General features: G+C 42.8%; 5 protein-coding genes across 5 annotated transcripts; 3 read left to right on the top strand and 2 right to left on the bottom strand.

Moving 5' to 3' along the window:
- Positions 1–1,640: 1,640 nt before the first annotated feature.
- On the top strand, positions 1,641–3,119 carry EAE97_010313 (uncharacterized protein; the record flags this gene model as incomplete). The annotated part of the gene is made up of 1 exon (XM_038880828.1): positions 1,641–3,119. The coding sequence occupies one exon, from the start codon at positions 1,641–1,643 to the stop codon at positions 3,117–3,119; it is 1,479 nt and encodes a 492-aa protein (XP_038728222.1).
- Positions 3,120–10,150: 7,031 nt separating this feature from the next.
- On the top strand, positions 10,151–11,545 carry EAE97_010312 (uncharacterized protein). Its single transcript, XM_038880827.1, has 2 exons — positions 10,151–10,497; positions 10,552–11,545. The coding sequence occupies exons 1-2, from the start codon at positions 10,359–10,361 to the stop codon at positions 11,277–11,279; spliced, it is 867 nt and encodes a 288-aa protein (XP_038728221.1). The 5' UTR covers positions 10,151–10,358; the 3' UTR covers positions 11,280–11,545.
- A 1,289-nt stretch (positions 11,546–12,834) lies between these two features.
- On the bottom strand, positions 12,835–14,698 carry EAE97_010311 (uncharacterized protein; the record flags this gene model as incomplete). The annotated part of the gene is made up of 3 exons (XM_038880826.1): positions 12,835–13,062; positions 13,123–14,232; positions 14,288–14,698. The coding sequence occupies 3 exons, from the start codon at positions 14,696–14,698 to the stop codon at positions 12,835–12,837; spliced, it is 1,749 nt and encodes a 582-aa protein (XP_038728220.1).
- Positions 14,699–16,459: 1,761 nt separating this feature from the next.
- Positions 16,460–19,044, top strand: EAE97_010310 (uncharacterized protein). Its single transcript, XM_038880825.1, has 4 exons — positions 16,460–17,278; positions 17,335–17,435; positions 17,493–17,662; positions 17,748–19,044. Exons 1-4 carry the CDS (start codon positions 16,713–16,715, stop codon positions 18,855–18,857), a joined length of 1,947 nt encoding a protein of 648 aa, XP_038728219.1. The 5' UTR covers positions 16,460–16,712; the 3' UTR covers positions 18,858–19,044.
- Positions 19,045–19,840: 796 nt separating this feature from the next.
- Positions 19,841–21,771, bottom strand: EAE97_010309 (uncharacterized protein; the record flags this gene model as incomplete). The annotated part of the gene is made up of 2 exons (XM_038880824.1): positions 19,841–21,559; positions 21,613–21,771. The coding sequence occupies 2 exons, from the start codon at positions 21,769–21,771 to the stop codon at positions 19,841–19,843; spliced, it is 1,878 nt and encodes a 625-aa protein (XP_038728218.1).
- Between the last annotated feature and the right edge of the window lie 687 nt (positions 21,772–22,458).

The raw sequence follows: 22,458 nt of genomic DNA, 5'->3' as shown, positions 1-22,458 counted from the left end.
TTTAAAACAAGAAATACTTCACCACTTGCAACATGTGAAGATTGTTAACTGCAGGAACAAGTTAGATAACCAACATGTTTGTTATGAATTGGAAGGTGGCTTGCGAATAGGTGGGTCTTGGTCTCTATAAACAATGTGGTCGTTAGAAGTGCCGAAACGATGCGCGAAGTAACATCGTGATAAGATGATCCTCAAGTTGGAAGGTAAGCGCGCGAGTTGCAGGGTATAAGCTTTTGACAAGGGTTGGCAGCGAATGCTTAAAAAAGAACATGCTCCACTTCACAAGAAAAAATGTAGTTCTAAATGCATCGAGATCAACAAGTGTAATAGAAATGGATGTGAGGGGTCGTGCGAGTTCTTACTTGTTGGATAATTCAGTCCTATGAATTCAAAACTAGTTGTTTCGACGCAAAGATCAGATGTTATTGAAGAGCCCAAGGAAGGACTCCGGAGGCTACAAGGTTGACATCCTGCATGGTGTTAACTCCCCGGTAACCTCTTGACCATTATCAGTTGGGACTTCTGCTTCAAGTATTTTGGTTTGGCGTGAATATATGTAGATTTGCCTCTCGTAACAACGTATGATTGTCTTACGCTGCAAGAGCGGACGTAGAAACAAAATTGAAAGGATTCAAAGGAACGTCCAAGCTCAATTGGCAAGCATTATTTAACACAACGGTGAAATTTGTGCTCGAACAGAATAGAACAAGTGCTGCTTGTGCCTTACGCACATGTAAACCAGGATCATGTGCAGAGGTCCGACTCGGTAGCGCAAGGGAAGTTCCTCTAGTATTTATTTTATTTTTTTTGACTCGAGAACAACCCTTTGACGGAGTTATTTGTTATACTAGACCAGGAGGAAGTGCTGGCAAGAGCTCTATCTCCTTCCTACAATTCGACCTTGTAGCTTGGCATTCAAATGAGCAGAAGGAGATAGAGATGGAGATAGTATCTATCGGGCAAAAGAAGCTCCACTTCCGCAGCACCACTGCGATATGAAACTGGATACTATAGACAATGGATTATTGGTTGATATGACGTGGTGAGTGGCAAGAAGGAGTTACTGAACTGGAGGGTAGCATTGTGAGCACGTTTTCACCCAGTCTCGACGGGGGTACTCCTTAAGGTGTTCGATGAAGATATCAATCTCGTACCACCATTGTATAGAATGATAGCAGTATCGGAGAGAGCGAAGGTGGAGATCAACTATTGGGATTGGATCTCATTAACTCCTCTCATCCGAATCATACTTCATTGTACATTCTCGTCGCATGAGACTTCACTAGCCCCTAGTGAAACCCTTACCCTGCTCCATTTGGACTTCCTAATGGAGCGTTCGGAGTCCTCCTTTTCGGACGGAAACCATATTGACTAGTTCGTCATGGCCTGCTCGAGGACAGACCAAAAACTTTATATATACTCTCATCTTTCGAGCTATTCAACACATCCAGTTCTCTTTAGAAGTATCAGATCTAGCACTTGCTTTCCAGATCCAATTCATTCTACGCCTGCACTTTCCAACGTCTGAATCCAGCAAAGACGTGTTCTATTATCTTCTCTCGAGGACTTCCTCAGTGATCAATTTACTACAACTCAAAAACTTCCTCTACCATTAGTTGTTACATCAACAGATTTGCAAGATGGGAGAACCAGAAAAGATAATTGAGTCGCCAGACAGTCGTAGTCTGACGGACTCCAGCGATACTAGCGAAATGAAAGAACTACCACCATCGCCATCCTCTCGCAGTATAGCAGAATCGGATAGTTCTGGAGGCTCAAGCCTGATGAAAGTATCTGTGGATCCCAAAATTCTGGAAGATGTTGCAAGACAATCTGCCACACCTATCTTGAGGTTTTATCGTTTCATCACCTCGGAATATCGACTTTTATTTACAATCGTGTTTTGTCTCAATTTGGGAGGCGCCGTGGGATTTCTGTATGAATGGGCTACAAGTGGAAGACCGAGTCAAACAACAGCTGCTCTAGCAACCTCAATCAACCTTGTTGTCGCAATTCTCATTCGGGAGGAGCATGTCATCAATATTTTGTACACCATTTTTGCATCTGCGCCAAGGTCATTTCCTCTATGGCTTCGCAGACGTATGGGAAAGATCTACCACTTGGGAGGTCTTCATTCCGGATGTGCTTCTGCCGCGACATTTTGGTTCATTCTCCTCTCTATTGAAAGTAGCTGGAGGGGACCATACAACGCGGAAAAGATCATCTTGCTCATTATCATCTACATCTTGGATATCCTTCTCATTTCAATGATCGTTATGGCTCATCCATCTATTCGTGCAAAACTTCACAATAGCTTTGAGATCATCCATCGATTCGCGGGATGGTCAGCACTCGCTTTGCTATGGACTCTTACCGTACTCACTAGCGATCTTCAGCGACCAGCAACTCAAAAACTATCGAAGGCATTACTAGTGAACCCAAACATGTGGCTTCTCGCTGTTGCCACAGGTAGTATCATTATAACGTGGCTCAATTGCCGAAAGATCAAAGTTCAATCAGAACAACTGTCAACTCATGCATTGCGCGTGTATTTCGACTATGTTACTCCTTCCCCAGGAACAACTATCCGTATATCCAGCAGTCCTCTCTTCGAATGGCATTCCTTCGCCACAGTCGCAGATCCCAAAAGAGATGGTTTCTCCCTCATCATCTCGAACGCAGGTGACTGGACTAAAAAGTTGATAAACGAACCACCAAAGGAGATTTGGGCTCGTCGCACACCCACATGTGGTGTTTTACGAATCGCTCCCATGTTCAAAAGTATTTTGCTTGTAGCTACCGGTTCAGGAATTGCACCATGCTTACCAGTAATTCTTGCACAACAAACCCGAATTAACCTCTTTTGGTCAACTCGAGACCCATTGACGACTTATGGTGATGAAATCGGCGCCATTATCAAAGCACTAGGACCTAATGCATACATCCACAATACGACAACAATGGGAAGACCCGCGACACTTCCTCTTGTGATCCAGCAGTATCGGGATACTCAGTCGGAAGCCGTTATTGTAATTTCAAATCCTAAATTGACGATTAAACTTGTACAGGATTTGGAATATCTTGGAATTCCAGCCTTTGGTCCTATCTGGGACTCGTAGAAGGACTGGACGTTATCAATTCCGCACCTCCGCGCCTCTCTCCAGCCACCCTAGTACGACTGGATATCACGATAATGAAACAATGAGCTGTGAATTTCTATTGATTAATATAAGCCCCGGAGGAGGGCATTCTTTCGTTTGTTTTGGCGTTTGTTGAATTTGGTCCTCCTTTTCATACGATATACGACTTTTGCTTGGGCTCTGAATCTGTTTTAGACATAGAAGGACGGAGTAGGAAAAGTACAAGTACACGTTAGTCAATTAGATCAATAGAATAGATTATCCTTATCGCTCGTCTTGACGTCTGTCCAATACTGTGCTGTTTTCTGACAACCTAATACCGGAGTTTCGATACTGGATTGGCCTTGTCTTCCCGTCATATGTATGCAGCTACCTAGGTAGGTACCCATCTTTCTTCAACGCCATCTCACAACGGCAGGGAAGAAATCTAAGCCAGTGATCACAGAGCAAAATTACACGTGCGCCACATGCGTATATTTGAATTTCCAGACTCGAATACGTGAATATGTGTATGAAAATAAGAATGCAATTTAGATTTATGGGGTGGCCACTTTTCCGTGCGCATTTTGTGAAGTTGTGAAGTTGTAAGTTGTGAAGTTGTGAAGTTGTGAAGTTGTGAAGTTGTGAAGTTGTGAAGAAGAAAAAGATGTAAAGGAGATGGAATTGAGACCAGGCAGAAAGAATTCATTATTGTGGCTACCTGATCCCACCATGTCCGCTAGTGCTGCAACTCAAGGCCAGGTAGACTCGTGGGACTATGTACGCACGGGCCATATCATGTCGTGATGAAAACATTGAAGCTCTCTATTCAGCCTCACACCTCACTCGCATTGCACTCACATTTCACTCCCACTGCATTCATAACGAATTATCACGTCTCTCGCCGTTAGAGTTTGCTAGAGTGGATTCTATATCAAAAGTAATCCGTTGGTCTTAGCACTGGAGAAGGAACTAAATCGCACCCAAAACTAAGCGATGATCGCGCAAGAAAATGGGGCGGCATTGCAAGATACTTATCCGGATAGTACGCTCTCCAGATTCAGACGATAAGACTGTTTGTCGAAGTTTGACTAGCTACCAAATGAATGGTACGGAGTAATGGAATAATTATTTGGAATCGACCTTTGAGGAAAATGTATGGCATGCAAGCCATCGATCCTGAGAAGGATCCTAATCCTTTCCTTGCACGTGATCCAACTCGTCAGTTGTGGGTCTTCCCCCCCTGTTTATCGCTTCTTCATGGAGCTTTCGGAGGAAGATAGTAGATATAGATAGTAGATACAGCGGAGACAGCGAGAATACATCTTCTATCAGAGCCGAAACCGAGTATCCTTGGCTGGCTGGTTACTTGCGGCTTGTTTCAGGCGCCGAGCATGTACTTCCATATGTACTTCTACTCAGTGTATGGAACGTTTTAAAACGGACTGCTGAGATCGTATGATTTCTTGTGGCGAAGACAGCTGCAGTCATAGTGGGTTCATCTTCAATGTCGATTATTCTTCTCCGGAGCAAAAACGTACTGTATAGCTTACGTTCCACTCTTCTCGTCATACATTACCGTTTCGACATCCTTCAATGAAATCAAGTACAAAGTAGGATTATCGTCAATTCTGGCATGCCCTGAGACCGAAACTCCATTAAGTCGCTGGATTTTTGACTAGGTCACCTATCATTGGGCATTATAGGAATTATACAGCAAGTATTATGATTCGCTGACAGTGTAACCTTGCACATAGCTTGGGTCATATTATTCTTCCATCTGAAATCTCGGTATCGAGACTACAGCTCATGCCTCAGTCTTCAAATGATTGCGACTGGCAAGATCTTTGAACCTGAGGAACCACATCAATGGATATTTTTCACTAGCGTGAGGAAAGTCTCAATAAATCAAAGTCTTGACAGCGTTGATCGTCTTCAAATTTTAGTGTATTCATAGATTCCATGAGAAGTAACTGACTTCTCACTTGCGATTTGGAGGCGTCTCGGATTATTTGGCCTCACATATCCATATTCTGTATATCGTTGTAAACGAAGATTTAAAAATTGAGTTTTGGTTTAATATCGTATGGTTGTTTCCCTAGATCGTAGTTCAATTTCCTGCATAAATCGATAGCCCTGTGAAAGCTTAACACATTTTCTTGGTCGCATCCATTGTAGATCTCACTTTACATCTTGCGGTCGCTACTTTTAAAAAGTTCCATTTTGATTCATCGTTAGCGACGCGCAGTGCGCATTTTCCTCAATGTTTCTAGTCTTTTCTTCTCGTCAACATCCATTTTTCGGTGAGCATACGAGCTTCAAGGTCAACTCCCTTTCATGCATATTGACTTATTTCGATTGTACGTATGCTTGTCAAACTGAGTTTTGTGAACACCACAGATGTTGATGGTGCTTTGAATATCTGGTTGCAACTTCGCACATATCCAGCTCAGGTCGTCGGCTTCTTTGGAATAATACCAGGCGTCAGTGTTTTTACCTTGGATTTTTAATACTCAACGCTAAAGATTGAAGCGGGCGAGTGATGGATTGTCTCATCATGCGATTGAGCTATAAGCATGTAGAAAAGGGTTATTAGAAGCTTCGAATTGATCTAAAATTCAGCAAACTGTGCGTACAGATTCACAGCGGCGCTGACAGTGTTCAATACTATGTTTTAAAGCAATCGAACACTGTTTTCGTATACGAAGATGTGCTGGATCAGCCGAAGTGATCTACTAGAGCTTGAAATCTTAGATACCAATATGGATTATTTTGTAAATCCTACGCGTGTATTTAGATACCATGAATAGTCAAAGGCCCCGACATGTTTTGGATGGTGGCAATGATGCAAGCATACCAATCGCGGTATAAGGTCTCTTGAAATGCACTTTGCAAGAAGGTACTGCAAACACTAGATCCCGCCACCTCTGTGGAGTCAAATCATTTCGCTCAACTCAGTTTAATCCAAAAAGCTTACTTTAACACCACTTCAGCTGTCGACAGCAGATATGTATAAGACCTACCCTAGAAACTTAGCTTTTGGATACTATCACCAAATAAGCTCAATGAGTCCGGATATACTCTGACTTTTCTCTCCACAATTTTCTAGCCTTCTAGCCCCTTTGAGATGGTCTCTATCTGAAAAATCATGTTCGCTGAACTTGCACACGGTGAAATTGCTTGGTACCAATGATATCTACACCCTCCCAAGCGATTGGAAGAAGTAATGGCTATCAGAACGGCAATTTTAGAATCTGAATTTCGACATATCAGAATTTCTTTCAGTAGATGCGGAAAAGCATTTGATATTTGGGCAGCCGAGGAAAATTAGCTTGGTAAAAATTGATTCGTGATGATATCGGTCCTTTGGCAAGAAGTTAGTATATTTTTATAATGCTCACTTTCTGTCTACACAAGATATCTGCACATCACGAGAATTCAGATAAACTATCTACGCACGCATGTTTGTATGGCAAGTTTCATTCAGAGAATTATGTACGTCTATATTCGCGGCTCTTCATAGCGCTACTACAAGTACACCATCCATTTAGGAATATTCCTTACATCCTTTGCTTGTCTCAACGAGTATTTTTAAAACACTTCACTTTCCTTTTGCAACGTTTCACTTCCCAAAGATCACTTTTCTCGCGGACATAGCAGCTCAAATCAGCACAGTATTGCACCACAATAAATATAAATTACCCTATCTTTCTCTCATCACATCGTTGATATCCAATCACGCAATCCCCCTCACACATGGCGTGATAGACGACATGCTCAGCCCTATAGCCCTACGATAATTACTCCAAGTATTATCCCAGTTTCCTACGTCTCTTAATTCGACGTCCATTCTTAAATCTCGGAAAGGGATAATGTATTTGAATAAATGTGTTACATATCTCGAAACTGAATGTCTATATATTCGACAAACCATCCTATTGTGTAACCACTAGACATGACATCAAATTGAACTCTAGCCTCTGATTTCTCCTCGAACTTTGCATAATTCCGATCACTCGTCCCTGTACAATCAGCCTTTTTTTTTCACCTCTCAAGTTGACCTTTCAACAGTTTCCCGGCATGATTCCAATTCTCGGAAGTGCTAAACCAAAAGAAACAGAGCGCAAACATCGGGAGTTTACCAGCCAAAAGTTTAGCCTTGGGGAATGAATCAAATATGATCTGTCAATGAGGCATTGGTAACCCTGCTCAGGTAGTTGACGTCTACATTTCAACATATTAAAGCAGTAAATCAATAAAAACTACGACATACGGTAAACTACGTCAATGAAGGTACGGATGGTATCCCTTCAGAGAGCGATCTTTCGGGAAGGGAAAGATCAGTCTCATAGTCAAACACATTATCATGCCAGGGAGATTAAAATGTAAGAGAAGAATTGTAGTTATGAAGCCGGCGAGTGATACGTTTGAAGTGCCCAAGGAGAAGTGGTGTCCCTGGATAGAGTAAATATATCAACACTGCAACGGGAAAATCTGCGTACCGACTTCAAAATACTTGATAATACAGTCATAGCCGCGTATCATCACTCGAATGTATTTTGATTTCCTCATTTTGGACCATATCGAGCTGTCCTCGATAAAATTTTAATCATTTACAATGTGCAAAGTTCTCCCTCCCCTCCCCACCCCCTCCCCATTCCAACTCAGGAGCCAGCGAGCCTCGAATATCCTTATGAAACGTACCAAACACGATAATCAATTGGAAGATTACAATCTACCATTCTCACAATCTACGGCAACCCTAGGAATTACTTCACATCATTACCATTCTAATTCCCCGACATCGGGAGTATACAAAAATATGCTCCATTTCCTCCAAGAATCATGCCGAGTGGGCCAAAAGTATAATGAAGCTAAGATTAGTATATTAACGATCAGCCCGAATGTCGTTATCCAAAGCTTGGAAAAAGTACTTGGCTCCTTGGTCGACGGTTGTGTTTCGCTCGTACCTATACGCGCTTCACATGGTCTGAGAAAACCCTTGATCACTGATTCATCCGTTATTTCAATCTTCGATGATCGCGGGAGTTGTGAGGTCGATGTAAATTGACAGTTCTTGGCATCAATCTTCTTCTGCTGATAAGGTTAAGACAGACCTTGATGGGGTTTGATTTTCAAGGTTGGACCCCAGGTCCTCACGTTTCAGATGTGACCCTCAAATAGAATATCAGATGATGATGCTGATCGACCGTTTATATTCTGGTATCCACAAGACATTCGGAAGACTGTGGTAAAGTGTGATTTACTCCGGATGTCTTGGAATTTGTTATGCTCTCATGCCATTGAGCAGTGAGAAGTCTAGAATTGAGAAACTCGAAGAGCTAAACCGGGGAAATGTATTTAATAAACAGAAGGTCAAAATTGCGAAACGGAACACCAATACATAAATAGACATCAAACGTAGAACACTTACTTGAGTATTTCGAAAATTCACCTATCAGCCCCCAAATACATCGAGATTAGAAGAGGAAGCGGAACTCAATTACATTAAGAATCCGATCTTTACCATTTGAATCGTTGACAGATTTCGTAACGCCCCCCTGAGTCGTAAGCCAAGCCGTCATTCATATTGTATTTCCCCACTAACCTTAAATGAGGTTAATCCCCTTCGACGAAACATCAAATATCTTATGAATATAATAACAACAATAACAATAACTATAACGATAATATATGAATGTTCAAAACCGGTAAGATTGTCTCCGTGATATTGACATGTACAAAGTAAGAAGTTTATTGTCTGCCAGCACCCGATTAATAATCCCAACATCCCCGATTCTAACCTCAATAACATTGTAACAGATTAATGAGATATCCAACGATTCCTCGTCAAAATCTCTGTCTCTGAAACTTTTGAACTTTGAAACTCCAAAGCTAACATAAGATCATCAACAAAAGAAAGCTTCTCTGGTCCGATTAAATGCTCGCTGATATTGATACAAATCAAGGCATGAAATTAGATCCTTGAATATTACCTAAGGTAGAATAGTCATGATTCATGATCAAGCTTTCAAGTATCCTTTCCCGAAGCCGGGGGTGAGCCATACCAACCGGTACTTAGTCTCTTGGCGATTCGAGAGAGAGAGAAAAAAGATCGAATCCTTGATGAATTTCTCCATCCTTTTCTTCTGGACGCGTACGGACTCCAGAGTTGAGGAAAAAAAGACCACATGGAATCATGGAATTCACATAGATCCACTTTTTGTTTAATGAAGAGAGACCTCAGCTATAATTGAATGGGTTCTGAGTCCTATCACTGGGTATCATGAGCGATGAATTTCGTTTGGATTATCAGGAGAAAATGCGTATGGTACCATATTAGCAAATCATTCATGTATTTGATACGCGCTCTTGAATATCTTTTCCTTGGATGAGTTGTACAAATAAATGATCAAGGGGCCAAATTGTTTCTTAATGTTTTTTTTAAGTTTTTGAGGCTCATATAATTCGTACTACGGAAAGAGGGATGTACGTACGAATGTTACGCGCAAGTAGACGCTCTACCAGAATATCCTCCATCACAAGTCACGACATCCTAGTATTTTGTTTTCTCCTTTCTAGCTGGCAGCTTCTGCTTCCTGGTAATTATGGCTAGACCAAATGCCAAACAACGGTAGAGATAGATAAAATATCAATTCAAGGATATGCACGGTTGTCTACAGCTTCTAGTGAAGATAGTCTGGAATTTCCCTCCAGAACTCACAGACGAACGCGCGCTTCCCGTCAATCCAATATTCATCCCAATCTCCTGAAATATCCAGCACCCCCACATTTCCTCCCTATATCTCTCCACCTATAGTCCAGACAAGATAATCAAGCCGCGAACCTCCAATGTTACATGTTGAGATTGTGGTATGGTCCAACCGGTCTATCCTGGCTAGAAGGTCTGTCTACGTAATTCTAGAGGTCCCTGTTCCTGAAAATCCACGAGAAGGGGTTGATATGCTATTATGGATCTACCCGCCAGAAAAGACCTGGGCCTTAAACCTTCTTTATCAGATAGATATAGAGGTTCGTTTGTAGGTTTATTTCTTCTAGAATTCTTTTTTTTCTCACCTCTATCTGCTTTTACATCTTCTCTCACTATCTCTCTCTTGTATCTCAGTCTGCTTTTCATTTCTTAAGATACCCATTTACTCGTTCTTTGAATACATCATCTATTTCAATTGCTGTACAATACCATTTTTTCACATACAAATCATATCACATCTCTTCACAATGGCGAACTCACGTCTCTACACACCAAAACCTATCACGGATATCTTCACTGCAGACACCGATATCAACCGTCGCAACTGCCGCCGTACAGTACCTATGAAAGTTCTCATTCTCGGTCTGGGTAGAACCGGAACTGCATGTTAGTATTCTATTCTAGAATTAACCTCTTAACAAATACTAACAAACCCACCAGCAATGAGAGCAGCAATGCGCGAATTGGGCTACGTAGACACCTATCACATGATGTCAGCCAGTATCGAGAACCCTCCCGACTGTCTCCTCTGGCGCGATGCCTTCGACGCCAAATATCACAACGGCCCCGCCTTCACGCGCGCAGACTGGGATCAGCTCCTCGGCCACTGCCAAGCTGTTTGCGACTGGCCTGCCGTTGCTTTCGCTCCCGAACTCATCGCCGCGTACCCCGAAGCTAAAATCATCCTCACAAACCGCGACGTCGATTCCTGGCACGCATCTACTCTCAAGACTGTCAATTGGCGCGTCAAGGATTGGGAGCTTGAGAAGTTAAAGGGCTGGAGTTGGGCCGCCAGCATGTATAAACCCATGTTGCAGGAATTCTTCGATTGCTTCTTCAAAGGCGATTTTGAGAACCAGGGAAAACAAATCTATACCGAACATTATGAAAATGTCAGGAATATTGTAAAGGCCATGGGCCCAGCTGGTGAGGGAAGATTATTGGAATATAAGATCACGGATGGATGGGAAAATTTGTGCGAGTTCTTGGGAGAGGCAGTTCCCAAGGATAGACCATTCCCAAGGGTGAACGATAACAATGATTTCATTGATCGTTCGAGGTGGAGAAACAGATGCCAATTGATGAACGTCTTGTTCAGATATTTCTGCATTGTGGTTGGGTGCGGATTGGCATACGTTTGTTTGATGCGCATTTGGAACATGTTGTAGATCAAGATTCAAGGGGGATGATGGAGGGGTAGCGGAGAGACTTCGGAAAAGAAGATAGGAGCTACGAACAGGTTAAAAAAATCGGGATTGGGAAAACGGCTTGTATATCTTTACATCGAGCATCATCATTGGGTTTTGGGGTTCTGGCTAGAACAATACATACAATACAGGCTTGTATATGGTATATTCTAACTTTCTATTTTGTTGGGTCATTTGTTTGTTTTCTGTATATAAGTGGTAGCATACCTATATCCCACCTTTCGAGGTCGTTTCAATTTATTCTTTTAAAATATGAAAAGTCGGTTCGATGTTAAATTATCTCATTTTAGATATCTTTCTGGTAGGTATCATATCTTGCCGTCCAGTATCGAACTTGTGTAATATGTACCTAGCCTAGTAGCTACCCAGGTACTTGCACACTAATAATTAGCACAAATACAATCGCTTCGGACCACTAAACTCTCAGCTCCGACCCAAGCCAATATTTGATAAATACACTCCGTACTATTTACACAAATCAATAATTAGCATTAGCATTAGCATTCATCACAACATACGGATCCATGCACCCATCACTCATGCATTAGATTAGGAGAACCTCGGATCTTATAAAACACTATAAAGCCCGTCCCGAACTGCAAAATTCTGACAAGTGGACACATAACACACCAGCACCTATCCTTATTCGTAACGTCTAGGGTAAGCCTAGAAAAGCGATGCAAAAGATCGATAAGATAAGATTTGAATCACTTCTCGGACCCGAGAAAATACGAGGACGCCTCAGACGTCAATTTCAATTTCGATCTCGAGATGAAATAATAAACTGTGTAAACAATCACATCTGAATGAACTATACTTGTATGCATAAATATCGATCTATCTACGAACTAAGTACCTAGACATATCTTCCCAATCAAGTATACACATCGTTCATCGTCCATCGTCCATCGTCCATCGTCCATCCCCCATCTCCCAAACCATACTCATACCACTCATACTCATTTCCTATCCATCCAACAAAATCGCATACTCCATATTCCATATCCTACCGCCAAAATGACGCGGCCAGACGACGAATAATGGAATATACTAAACCAACAAGAGCTCACGATTCGTGTTTCCTGGTGTTTCGTCTGTGCTTTTCACATGCATGAGTCGTTCTGTTTTGGGCATGGATTTCCATTGTGTGCGATTTCTGTGTTGGAGGTAATTATAATGGGGTATGGGTATATGATAGGATAGGATGTGTGATTGCAGTCGATGTTGGGCTATTAATGGTAAGGAGTGCGATCACGGTGTATCGGATGAACATCGTTGGAATGAAACGGTGCACCAAGTGCGCAGGTTTGAATTATATCGCGATTTGAATTTATCTTCAAACGGGTATCTATGTAAACATATGCAATGGTATCTCTAGCTCTCTCCCTTTGGAGAGATGACTATACAAACAAGTAAATCTTCGAAAAAAAGATGTGCCCTATATACAGAAACAAATTCCCAGCCAAAACTCCCCATATGTTCCCAATAATATTCGCCCGTTCCCAAAACCCATGCGCTACCCAGATAACAATGGAACCCCCAAGCCCCTAAGCCTCCACCTCAATAAACTAGTTCCCCTCTTCTTTCTTCTCCAAATCATTGCTTCTCTGATTCCCACCACTAGCCCAGTGACCCCCCCAAACGCCATTAATGTGAGCAATGGCCAACTACTCGACCCCTCTAATCTCACTGGTTTCAATGACCAAATCTGCATACCAGTATTAGCATTAAAGATTTTTGAAGTCTAACAAAAGAGATGAGTCAGCCTTACCTGTTCCAAGTTTACGTCCAAAGATGAACTTACCCCCAATAACTCTTCCTCTCCCGTGACGTTATTGTAACTTCCTATTCCCTTCACTCTCAAAAATCTCGGATACAAACGATGAATTTCGAACTCCGTCTCAAAAGTAGTTTTGTCGGCATAATCCAGAGTCGTCCACTCTTCCTCTTCTGCTTCAGACTCATCGGCTCCTTGTAATAACCATCTCGTGACTTCCGTTGCTCCATTCCAGCTCACATAAAAGCTCAACCAATCATCTCCATTGGTCAATATTCGCACGTCAGGGTCAGTCGTCGGCCATCCATGCCAATCGAATTTAAAGGTTCTATATGATTGGACTTCTCCTGCGCCAAAACGACTTTGCGGTCCGAAGTGTACATCACAGATCGCGGTTCCATTGGGATCGTATTCAGTGAATGCGCCCGTGTTTCCATAACCCATGATTACATGCCCATCTTCGAGCATTTGGAAATTTCCTTGTGAGATGGCGTGGACACCGTTGGGATTCATGTATTCACGAATGACTTCTACCGTCATGTTGGTTTCATCGAGCGAGACGAGGAGTCCACGTGTAGCATTTCCGGGATGAGCATCATCTCCTGCGTTGTCGAACAGAGAAATGGCGGTGCGATTGTGACGCCAGCGAGCATCATGTTGATATGCGAAATTGGTAGCTAGACCCCCAGAAAGATCCGTGAACATGTTTTTCTTGCCTCCTAGAATCCAAATAATATCCCCATTTGTCCCATTTACGTAGGTGAGGGAATGAAAATATCTGCTGGAAATAAGATAATTGCCTTTGGAATCCTTGTCGATACTGTTTATATGAAAGAAGTCGAAAGCAGAGTTTACTCCTCCATTTCCCGCTGGCATTTCTCTGTATGTATCGGAGATCGGATAATGATCTGCCGCTCTCCATTGAAAAAGGAGCTCTCCGGAGGCCAAATCAATTTCCTGTATAACACAATCCCAAACATATCCTTGTGGTATTCCAACGTATGATAAATCAGTTACAACAACATCGTAAATGGTAATCAAGGCTGTACCATTTTCGGTGATGGTGAAGTCGTGTAGATCGCCTGCGAGACCGTTTGCTGCAACGACGTGGTGAACCTCCTTGTAGTTCTTGTCGAGCTGCGCAAAGTTAGTTAAAGCAAAAACTTACAGATACGAGAGAACTTGTACTGACCATATAATAAATTCCTGCACCATGTCCCTGCACAGCATCTGTTCCAGCCCAGAATGTCAAATACTTTTCCCCCATGTAATCCTGTACCTGAAGATTGTAGACTTGATCATAACCTCCCTTGGTCCAAATCAAATTTCCTGCTGAATCCAAAATCATTGCACCCGGTTCACTGACAGAACTCCCGCGAGGACTAAATACCCAATACAGATCATTTCGGCATAATGAGCTCGATCGCAAAATATTCAAACGCGGGGAAACGACATCGGTTGACATGTAGGTACGGACTGGATAAGATCCATAGCTGCCGGCATCAAAAGCATCGTCACCATGGAGAGCACCCAATCCAGCAGCAGCGAGGACGGGTAAGAAGGAGGCGAGAAGAGAAAACAGCAATAATATTTTCAACCCCATGGTAATCTGGTGGAAAAGAAACAAGAGAATAGAAGAAAGTGTGACATTTGCTCATGGAAGTATGCAAAAGAATGAATAATGATACACAAAAGGAAGTGATCGGATCAAAACCTACTAGGATATAGAGGGCAACCGGCAAGCAGAAATACTTTACTCCATCGCAGCATGAAAAGCTGGACAAGTCCTACTATGTGTATGTGGGTCCGAAGGGTGATTAGAACTTTTGTTAATTGCGAAGTGGAAGTTAGACCTTGGAATTCAGGAGCTTCAAAGCTTGGATCCTGTTGTATGAGGAAGACATAATGCCATACATCAGACAGTAGTCTTGAGGATGGTGCGTATAGGATCGCGTACAAGATCGATCTACTAAGTTAGTAGAAAGGAACATGATTGAAGTAGAGCGTACAGCGTATTCCGTAGATATACGCATGCATGCTAGCAATTGGGAATTCGTAATGGATTGCTCGGAAATGTCATATTAGGAGTAGCGTTGGATGGAATATAGATAGATGGGTCCCGGGATTCGAGCGTATGTGCACTGGGAAGGGAGTTTCGAGGAGTCAAATGTGAAGGAAAAACTTCTGGAAAGCAAACAGGGGACGTGAACACGGTGGAACCAATTACGACGCGCCAAGACTTTTCGGATGGGCGCTTGTCTTTTCGCGCTTCTCATCACTGCCATTGATGGTTTCCAGCTATCATGTTGCCGACGTATATATCAATTGCTACAAGATAATCAATTTGATGTATCAGGTGTGCTAAGTTCCTCCCATACAAATTACAAATGTCTATCAATAGAAGAAACACAGTTAAGCATAGAAGCGTGGTTTGATGTCCTCATCCTTATTTAATTCTCATACAAAGTTGCCCATCGTTTCACATAAAACCATCTTTTGGATTGAGTAAATTAGTATCTATTTCAGACAAATTATAACGGATACACGTCAAATGATCGCCGTGAACAACATCCCCAATAATTTCAACCCAAGCAGTGGAAGGTTTCTTGTTCTTCGGTCCCGGAAGCAACCACTATCATTTGAATTGAGATATTCAACCTTCATAAACTTCCATAAATTGCCCATTGCACGTTAGATAGGAGAGAGGTGTGTCTTTTTCATTACCTATGGGGTTATAGTGGGGATTCTTTTCGAATAAAATCTTAGTGCCGCGTAAACACTAATAAACACTGGCTACTGAGGACTAATAAGCATTGAACATTGGAACACCGGCCAACCCTTGAACTTCTTCCCGATCATCTGTGACACTTTCATTACCTTGCTACTGACTTACACTAACGGAGACCCTTGCTTATCTGGTTTTTCTTATGCTTATCCCCTTTGGACTTGGACAAATATCAAACAAGAACTCTTGAGTGGTGATCCAAAAAAAGAAGAAACAAGCCGAGAACCAAAGGCCTTTGCGAAAATGCAGAGCCATGGGAGGCTTGGAGAGTTGGTCCTTGGATGCAGGAACTTGGAATCTCAGGTGGATCACAAAGGCAACCAACCATTCTCTCGCTCCATGAAGCCTCACCTAAAGAGTACAAAGCTATGGGGCAAGCTTAATTTTGAAATTGACGATGGTGTATATCCCATACGCACACATTTTCACACCACTAGCAAGGATAAAGTAAGTATAGAGTAAAGGGAATTTCAGACTGTCCGCGAGGAAGAAGGTTAATAATAATAACCTCCCGAGTAGAGGAGGACGTCCGAAATGGTTGATTGATGAAGATCGAATAACAGAATTTCTTTTCTACTACTTTTGACATGTACTTTTCTTTTTTGATCCATCTTTCCTTTCCGTTCTATCCTTTCTTTACATTCATTTGATAGCTTGGCAGAATTCTGGACCGAGCCCGCTCCATTATTTTCCATCCAACATATTTCTCTGCTCTGGTTGAGTTGTTGACTTGTACCATCCGAATTTTGGCTTGTTGATTCTTTTCTTCTGTATTTTGGGGTTCCGTTCCGTTTCATTTCATCATCGGTTTTCAATTTTGGTTTGAAAATTAATGACTATGTCGGAAAAAGCCAATATCCCAACACCTCTATGGTCACCGGCCTTGCCCGAGCATAGAGGAGGGATAAGTGGGTTTCATCGCAGACACACCTCTCTCGTCCCTCCATCCCCACGTGAGGTCTTTGATTCACGACCTAGTACTGCCTCTGAGCCCGATTCAGAAGCATCTGGTCCCAAACCACAAGCAGTGACATGGATGTCACTACCTCGGAAAGATCAATTAGCCATCCTCTTCTTCTCTAGATTGGTAGATTTCTTACAAATTGCTTCATTGCAAGCTTATATGTTCTACCAGCTGAAGAGCTTCGATCCTGGCTTGTCTGATGCTGCTATTTCGTCACAGGCGGGGATCTTGCAGGGGTGTTTCACCGGAGCTCAGGTCTGTACTGCGGTGCTATGGGGTAAAGCCGCTGATACCTGGGGGAGGAAGGTGGTTCTCATGATTGGGTTGGTTGGAACAGCCATCTCATGTCTGGGATATGGCTTCTCGACGACGTTCTGGCAAGCGGCTTTGTTTCGTGCCTTTGGTGGTGCTATCAATGGTACTGTTGGAATAATGTTAGTTCATACATTCTTCAATCTCAAATCCACAATAGCTAAACTTTCTCAATTAGACGTACCATGGTTGCAGAGTTCACCAAAGAGAAGAAATATCAATCTCGGGCATTTTTGCTCTTGCCTATGAGTTTCAACGTGGCTGGTATATTGGGCCCAGGTATGTTTATATATATATTGCATCAATCACATCATCATGTACTAATATTGCTCATAGTTATGGGTGGATTACTTGCAGATCCAGCAATGACACTCCCTGGTCTTTTCGGTGACCAAGCTGCATTCGGATTTGAGTGGCTTAAATCATATCCCTATGCTCTTCCTGGTATTCTCAATGCCGTCTTCTTAGCAACTACCGGCGTCATCGTATTCTTGGGTCTAGAAGAGGTACGTGCTCTTGACGTGGGATACATCTCCATGTGTCCACCCCCGCATGTACGGATACGGATGCTAACCTGCGGCTTCATCTTAGACTCTTCCTTCAGCACGTGGCCAATTTGATTACGGAATCGATTTGATGAATCAGATCAAACAATCAATAGGCGTTGGAACTATTGTTGCCCCGATTGATTATTCTCATCTTGAGACCTCAACTAATAGCCTCGAGAACTTCGAACCTAAATTAATTACTCGTCCCACCGCAAATAAATTGCCCTTTAATCGCATCTGGACCAAAAACGTAATCTTCACCCTGATTACCGGCGCATTCTTTGATTTCCATCTTGGAGCTTTCACAAATATCTGGTCACTTTTTCTCTCTACTCCACGACCTACTTCCAACGATTCACGATCTCTTCCCTTTGTATTCACCGGAGGTCTCGGTATGCCTGCCGCAACAGTCGGCTTTGCAACATCCATTCTCGGCGTCCTTGGCATGGCTCTACAAGTTCTTCTCTATCCACCTGTGCACGCAAGACTTGGTACCCTCCTTTGCTTTCGATTTTTTCTAATTTTGTTCCCCATCGCTTATTTTGTTGCTCCGTATTTGGCCGTATTGCCTTCCAGTACTCTCGCACCTGCGCCTGCTGCCGGGCCTGCGATCTGGATTGGAATTTTCTTTGTACTTTTACTTGCTGTTTCAGCGAGAACTTTTACGCTCCCCGCTACGATTATCTTATTGAATAATTGCTCGCCTCATCCTTCCGTTCTGGGTACGATACACGGAATTGGACAATCAGTCTCAGCGGGCTTCCGCACAGTGGGACCGGTGGTAGGTGGAATTTGGTATGGACAAGGGTTGGAAAAGGGAGTTGTGGGATGGGCATGGTGGGAAACGGCAGTGGTGGCCGCGGCGGGATGTGTAACAGCTATGTGGGTTTATGAGGGAAGTGGACATGAAATATTCTTGGAAGGGGAGGAAGATGATATGGAGGAGGTGGAAATGCAAGGACTGATGAAGGATAATCAGAGAGAAAGAGAAGAGGGAGTTTTTGCCGAGAGGCAGGGGTTGATGGGACAGATGGGTGGGAGTACCAGCTTGGATCTGAGAGATTTGGTGGATGATGGGGTGGAACGGGGAGTGATGGCTGGAAGTAGTAAAGGGGTTAGTTTAGAAGTTAGGAGGAGCTTGGCTCTGAGGTAGGGTGGTGATTCCCAATGGCTTGGATATGGCTGGCGTACAGGCGTTTGTGTTTGCGCATCATGGGAGAATAAATACCACATATTTGTGCTGAGCATCAAAAGGTCGGATAGGCGGATAGCGGATCCATCTCTTATTATGTTATCTATGAAAAGTTCTTCGACGAAAACATATTATTAAATTCCCACGCTATGTATTTTTTTCAAGAAATGTGACTGACTGAATCAAAATTGCACATGCTCACCCTACAGACAACTATCAAGATTGATGGGATTTCCGCAAGCATTGATCATTCCAAAACAACTGATTGAACACCATCATACTCCTGAAAAGATGGTTGCTAAACAAAGATTTTAGTACTGATTAAAATGCATTGATTGAAATTGTGTGATCAAGTGATGTACTGTTACACATACAACATGAAGATCAAGAGGATTGAAAGGACATTCGAAAGGGTAATCCTCGGAATTGTCGGAAAGTTTGAAATCTTGTTCCGACGTCATCTCTCCATCTTTACTTTTCAACAAATTCAACTAAATTCGCATTGTAATACTTTTTATTCTGGTTTCTATCAATTGTGCATTTTACACTAAAGAAATCCCATTTCGGTTCATCATTATTCAAGCTTCTGAAGATTCTCAAGAGGAAAGACAGAGGAGATTTCCTTCTGTGATTAGCTTTCTTTCCTTCATCGCAAAGAGCTTTCTCTGTCAATCATCCCATATTATTCCTCAAGTCAATCAATCCATCAATCCATCAATCCATCAATCCATCAATCCATTCATTTACCAAGGCCACCATCCTTCAATTTCTTATCAACTTTTAAGTGATCTCGGAACAAAGAACGTAAATACAAAAGAAAGAGAAAAGGAGAGTCAGTAAAAGCTCCACGAGAAAAGTTTCTGTTTGAATCCTCCAACGCCTTTAATGCTTCACCGCAGTGATCATGTAGTCATGACTTCGTTATCATTACGCCAGCGAATACTTTACATCCATCCTCCAAAACTATTGTCTTTGTCAACCCGTTGGATTGAAGTTCCCGCAGCTGTTGTAGTGTAAGAGACGTTGTGGTTAGCATCTGTTACTGTGCCTGGTACAGGTGCTCTCGCAAACGGAAACCTGCTTTGGAGCTCTCTTCCTCTACCAATGCTTCTTTGTCTAGCTCTCTTCACGGATTCATTGTATTGTCTCAGTTGTTCGTTTCCACCAAAGATGCCAGAGATGCTTCCAGTTACATGGGCTGTTTGACGGCCCTCTAGCATTGCCAAGGTGTTGTCGCGTTCCGCGACCGTACGCAGAGTATCAGCTTCTACCGGGGAAGGTGGGATAGCATTGTGCGCACGACTTCTTGTTCCAGTTGTGGCACTAGAGGTTGGTTCGATCCATTGCTTTGGACTGTTATCGATGCTGTCATTTGAAGTTGCATTGGGCGAGGTAGAGCTGTTTGAGGGAGTAGAGAATCGTGATGGTGGTTCGACCCATGCCTTTGCTGGTGTTGTAACCGAGTCATTTTGAACCTGAGGAAGCGCGGGCGCGAGAACTTGCGAGTTAATGCCATGCGGCCATGCTGTAGTTGGCGTAGAAGGGGATGCGACTGCTCCGTGTAGTTCAGAACTTTGGTTTGACAGATGACCGTCAAAATTGAACCACCGTGGCAATGATGAATCATCAATGCTCTTTTTGACATTTGAAAGTTCCAATCCAGGTGAAGCATTTCCAGTGGCATTTCTTCCATACAGCTTCAGGTCCCTATCTGGAGACTTTGGTGGGATTGGCGGAGCCATAGATGTGTCATTCAGGGGTTGATGTTGGTGTACTGTTGAATCTTCATTCTCAGATAATGTTGGATCGCCTGGAAGTTCTGCTGGCCTAGGACTGGTGATGAACTGCAACTCATGCTCATAAGATCTTACCGGTCGTGATGGTGTTGATGAAACTGGTACTGCAGCTCCCATCATAGCTTGCTTGATAGCACCAGTGCCCAAGGTCATCTTGTCGCCGAAAGGCCAAGATGGCCACAACTTTTTGTCCGTCAAGCCCAAGGTATCTAAGACACTTAAACAATCCTGTCGTGAATTTCCTACTTGGCATGAAACCCTATTTCCTGTGTTTAAGCATTGGCTATTACCATCATAAATATTTCCTTGTCTTAATGCCATGGAGTTCGACGCGTTATTGCCTTTCTTCTTCAAATTTCTTCGGCGTAACCACCATGCAAGCAAACCAAGTGCAGCGATAGCGAGGATGGCGCCGACGATAGCAGGCACTATAATTGCCACAATTGGAACCGACTTATGGGAATTGTTGTTTGGCGGAGTTGATACCAATGTGCCAGTTGCTATTGCCGATGATGATATTTTGGAAGAGGTCGGTGCAATACTTGGCTTACTTGTCGAAGTCGCCGATCGAGTGGAAGATGCTGTTGGCCCAGTGCTTTTGTCAACATTGTTCGAGCTACTAGATTCGACAGTACTTGAGCTATCAGTCTCAATAGTGTCTGAGCTATCAGTTGTCTGTGGGATGGGAAGGCTCGTAGTGCTGGTTGATAATGTTGCAACAGTTGCAGCAATCGATGGAAGGTATGTAGGGTATGCAAATTCAGTTGCAGTTCCTCTTATTGGAGACTCATTTTCTGGATAGACGGTATAAATAACTACCAGTGCAGAAGTCAAGGTGACAGGAATCTGGTCAGCTGGAGTCACAAACTAAAACATCTGTTAGCATTGAACACATCGGTCTGTTATCTCGGGCAAGATACTTCTGAGGATGTTACGACAATAGGAGTGGGCGAGACGGTAGTATACGACGTAAGAGTAAGAACGTTGATGCTGATACTCGAACCTGAGCCATCTGCCATGCTCAAAAAAGAACACAGGCAGATGATCAAAATCGTCAACATAACTTGCAAGTGTCGCATCTTGATACCGGGCAGCAGAGTATACCGAGTTTTATTGAGATTCTAAGAAGTTCAAGGTGGGTGTTGTTGGCGTGTGGTAAAGGACAGAGAGAATTTATCGGCAGAATGCGACCGCTTGAAAGTGATGACCTTCGGCAAGGTGAATAAAACGATTTAAGAACGCAGCCGAAATCGATTATATTCGAGAAAAGATGTATGGTGATTTCCAGAGTATAGAAAACGACAAGGTTCTGGAACGCAGCCTTGCAGAATTGATGAGAAGTCCAGGTCAGGCGTCAAGGTCAATAAGAGGCAGCGTGTAAATTCTAAATTGTATCTCAATATTATTTTGAGATTATGGAAAAGTTCAAAATGAAAATTAAGCTAACTCTTTTGAACAGGCTAGAGTCTCGGCGTTGAGAAACAAGTAAGTCGTTCAAGAGTTTGAGTGATGCTGCTCAAGGTTTGATGTTGTTGTTATCAAAAGTTCATTCAGACCACATATGTTACTTAGGAACTTTAGTTTAAAGAGATGATGATGGGTGTCTGCGTGTACCCTTCTGCTGGTGTCCAGATACCTTCAAAACTCAGTTGTATATATGAGGCCAGCTGTGAATGGTCTCCAAGAATGCAATTGTACCCTTACCTTGAATTATGTTGTGTTAGATAGTACAAAGGACGCTGAGATCGAAAACAACTTGGAACAGA

Source organism: Botrytis byssoidea (genome assembly GCF_014898295.1).
Source record: "Botrytis byssoidea strain MUCL 94 chromosome Unknown BBYS_027, whole genome shotgun sequence".
Classification (NCBI taxonomy): domain Eukaryota; kingdom Fungi; phylum Ascomycota; class Leotiomycetes; order Helotiales; family Sclerotiniaceae; genus Botrytis; species Botrytis byssoidea.
Note: the sequence above shows the minus strand (reverse complement) of the source record. Positions and strands in the feature narration are given on the sequence as shown.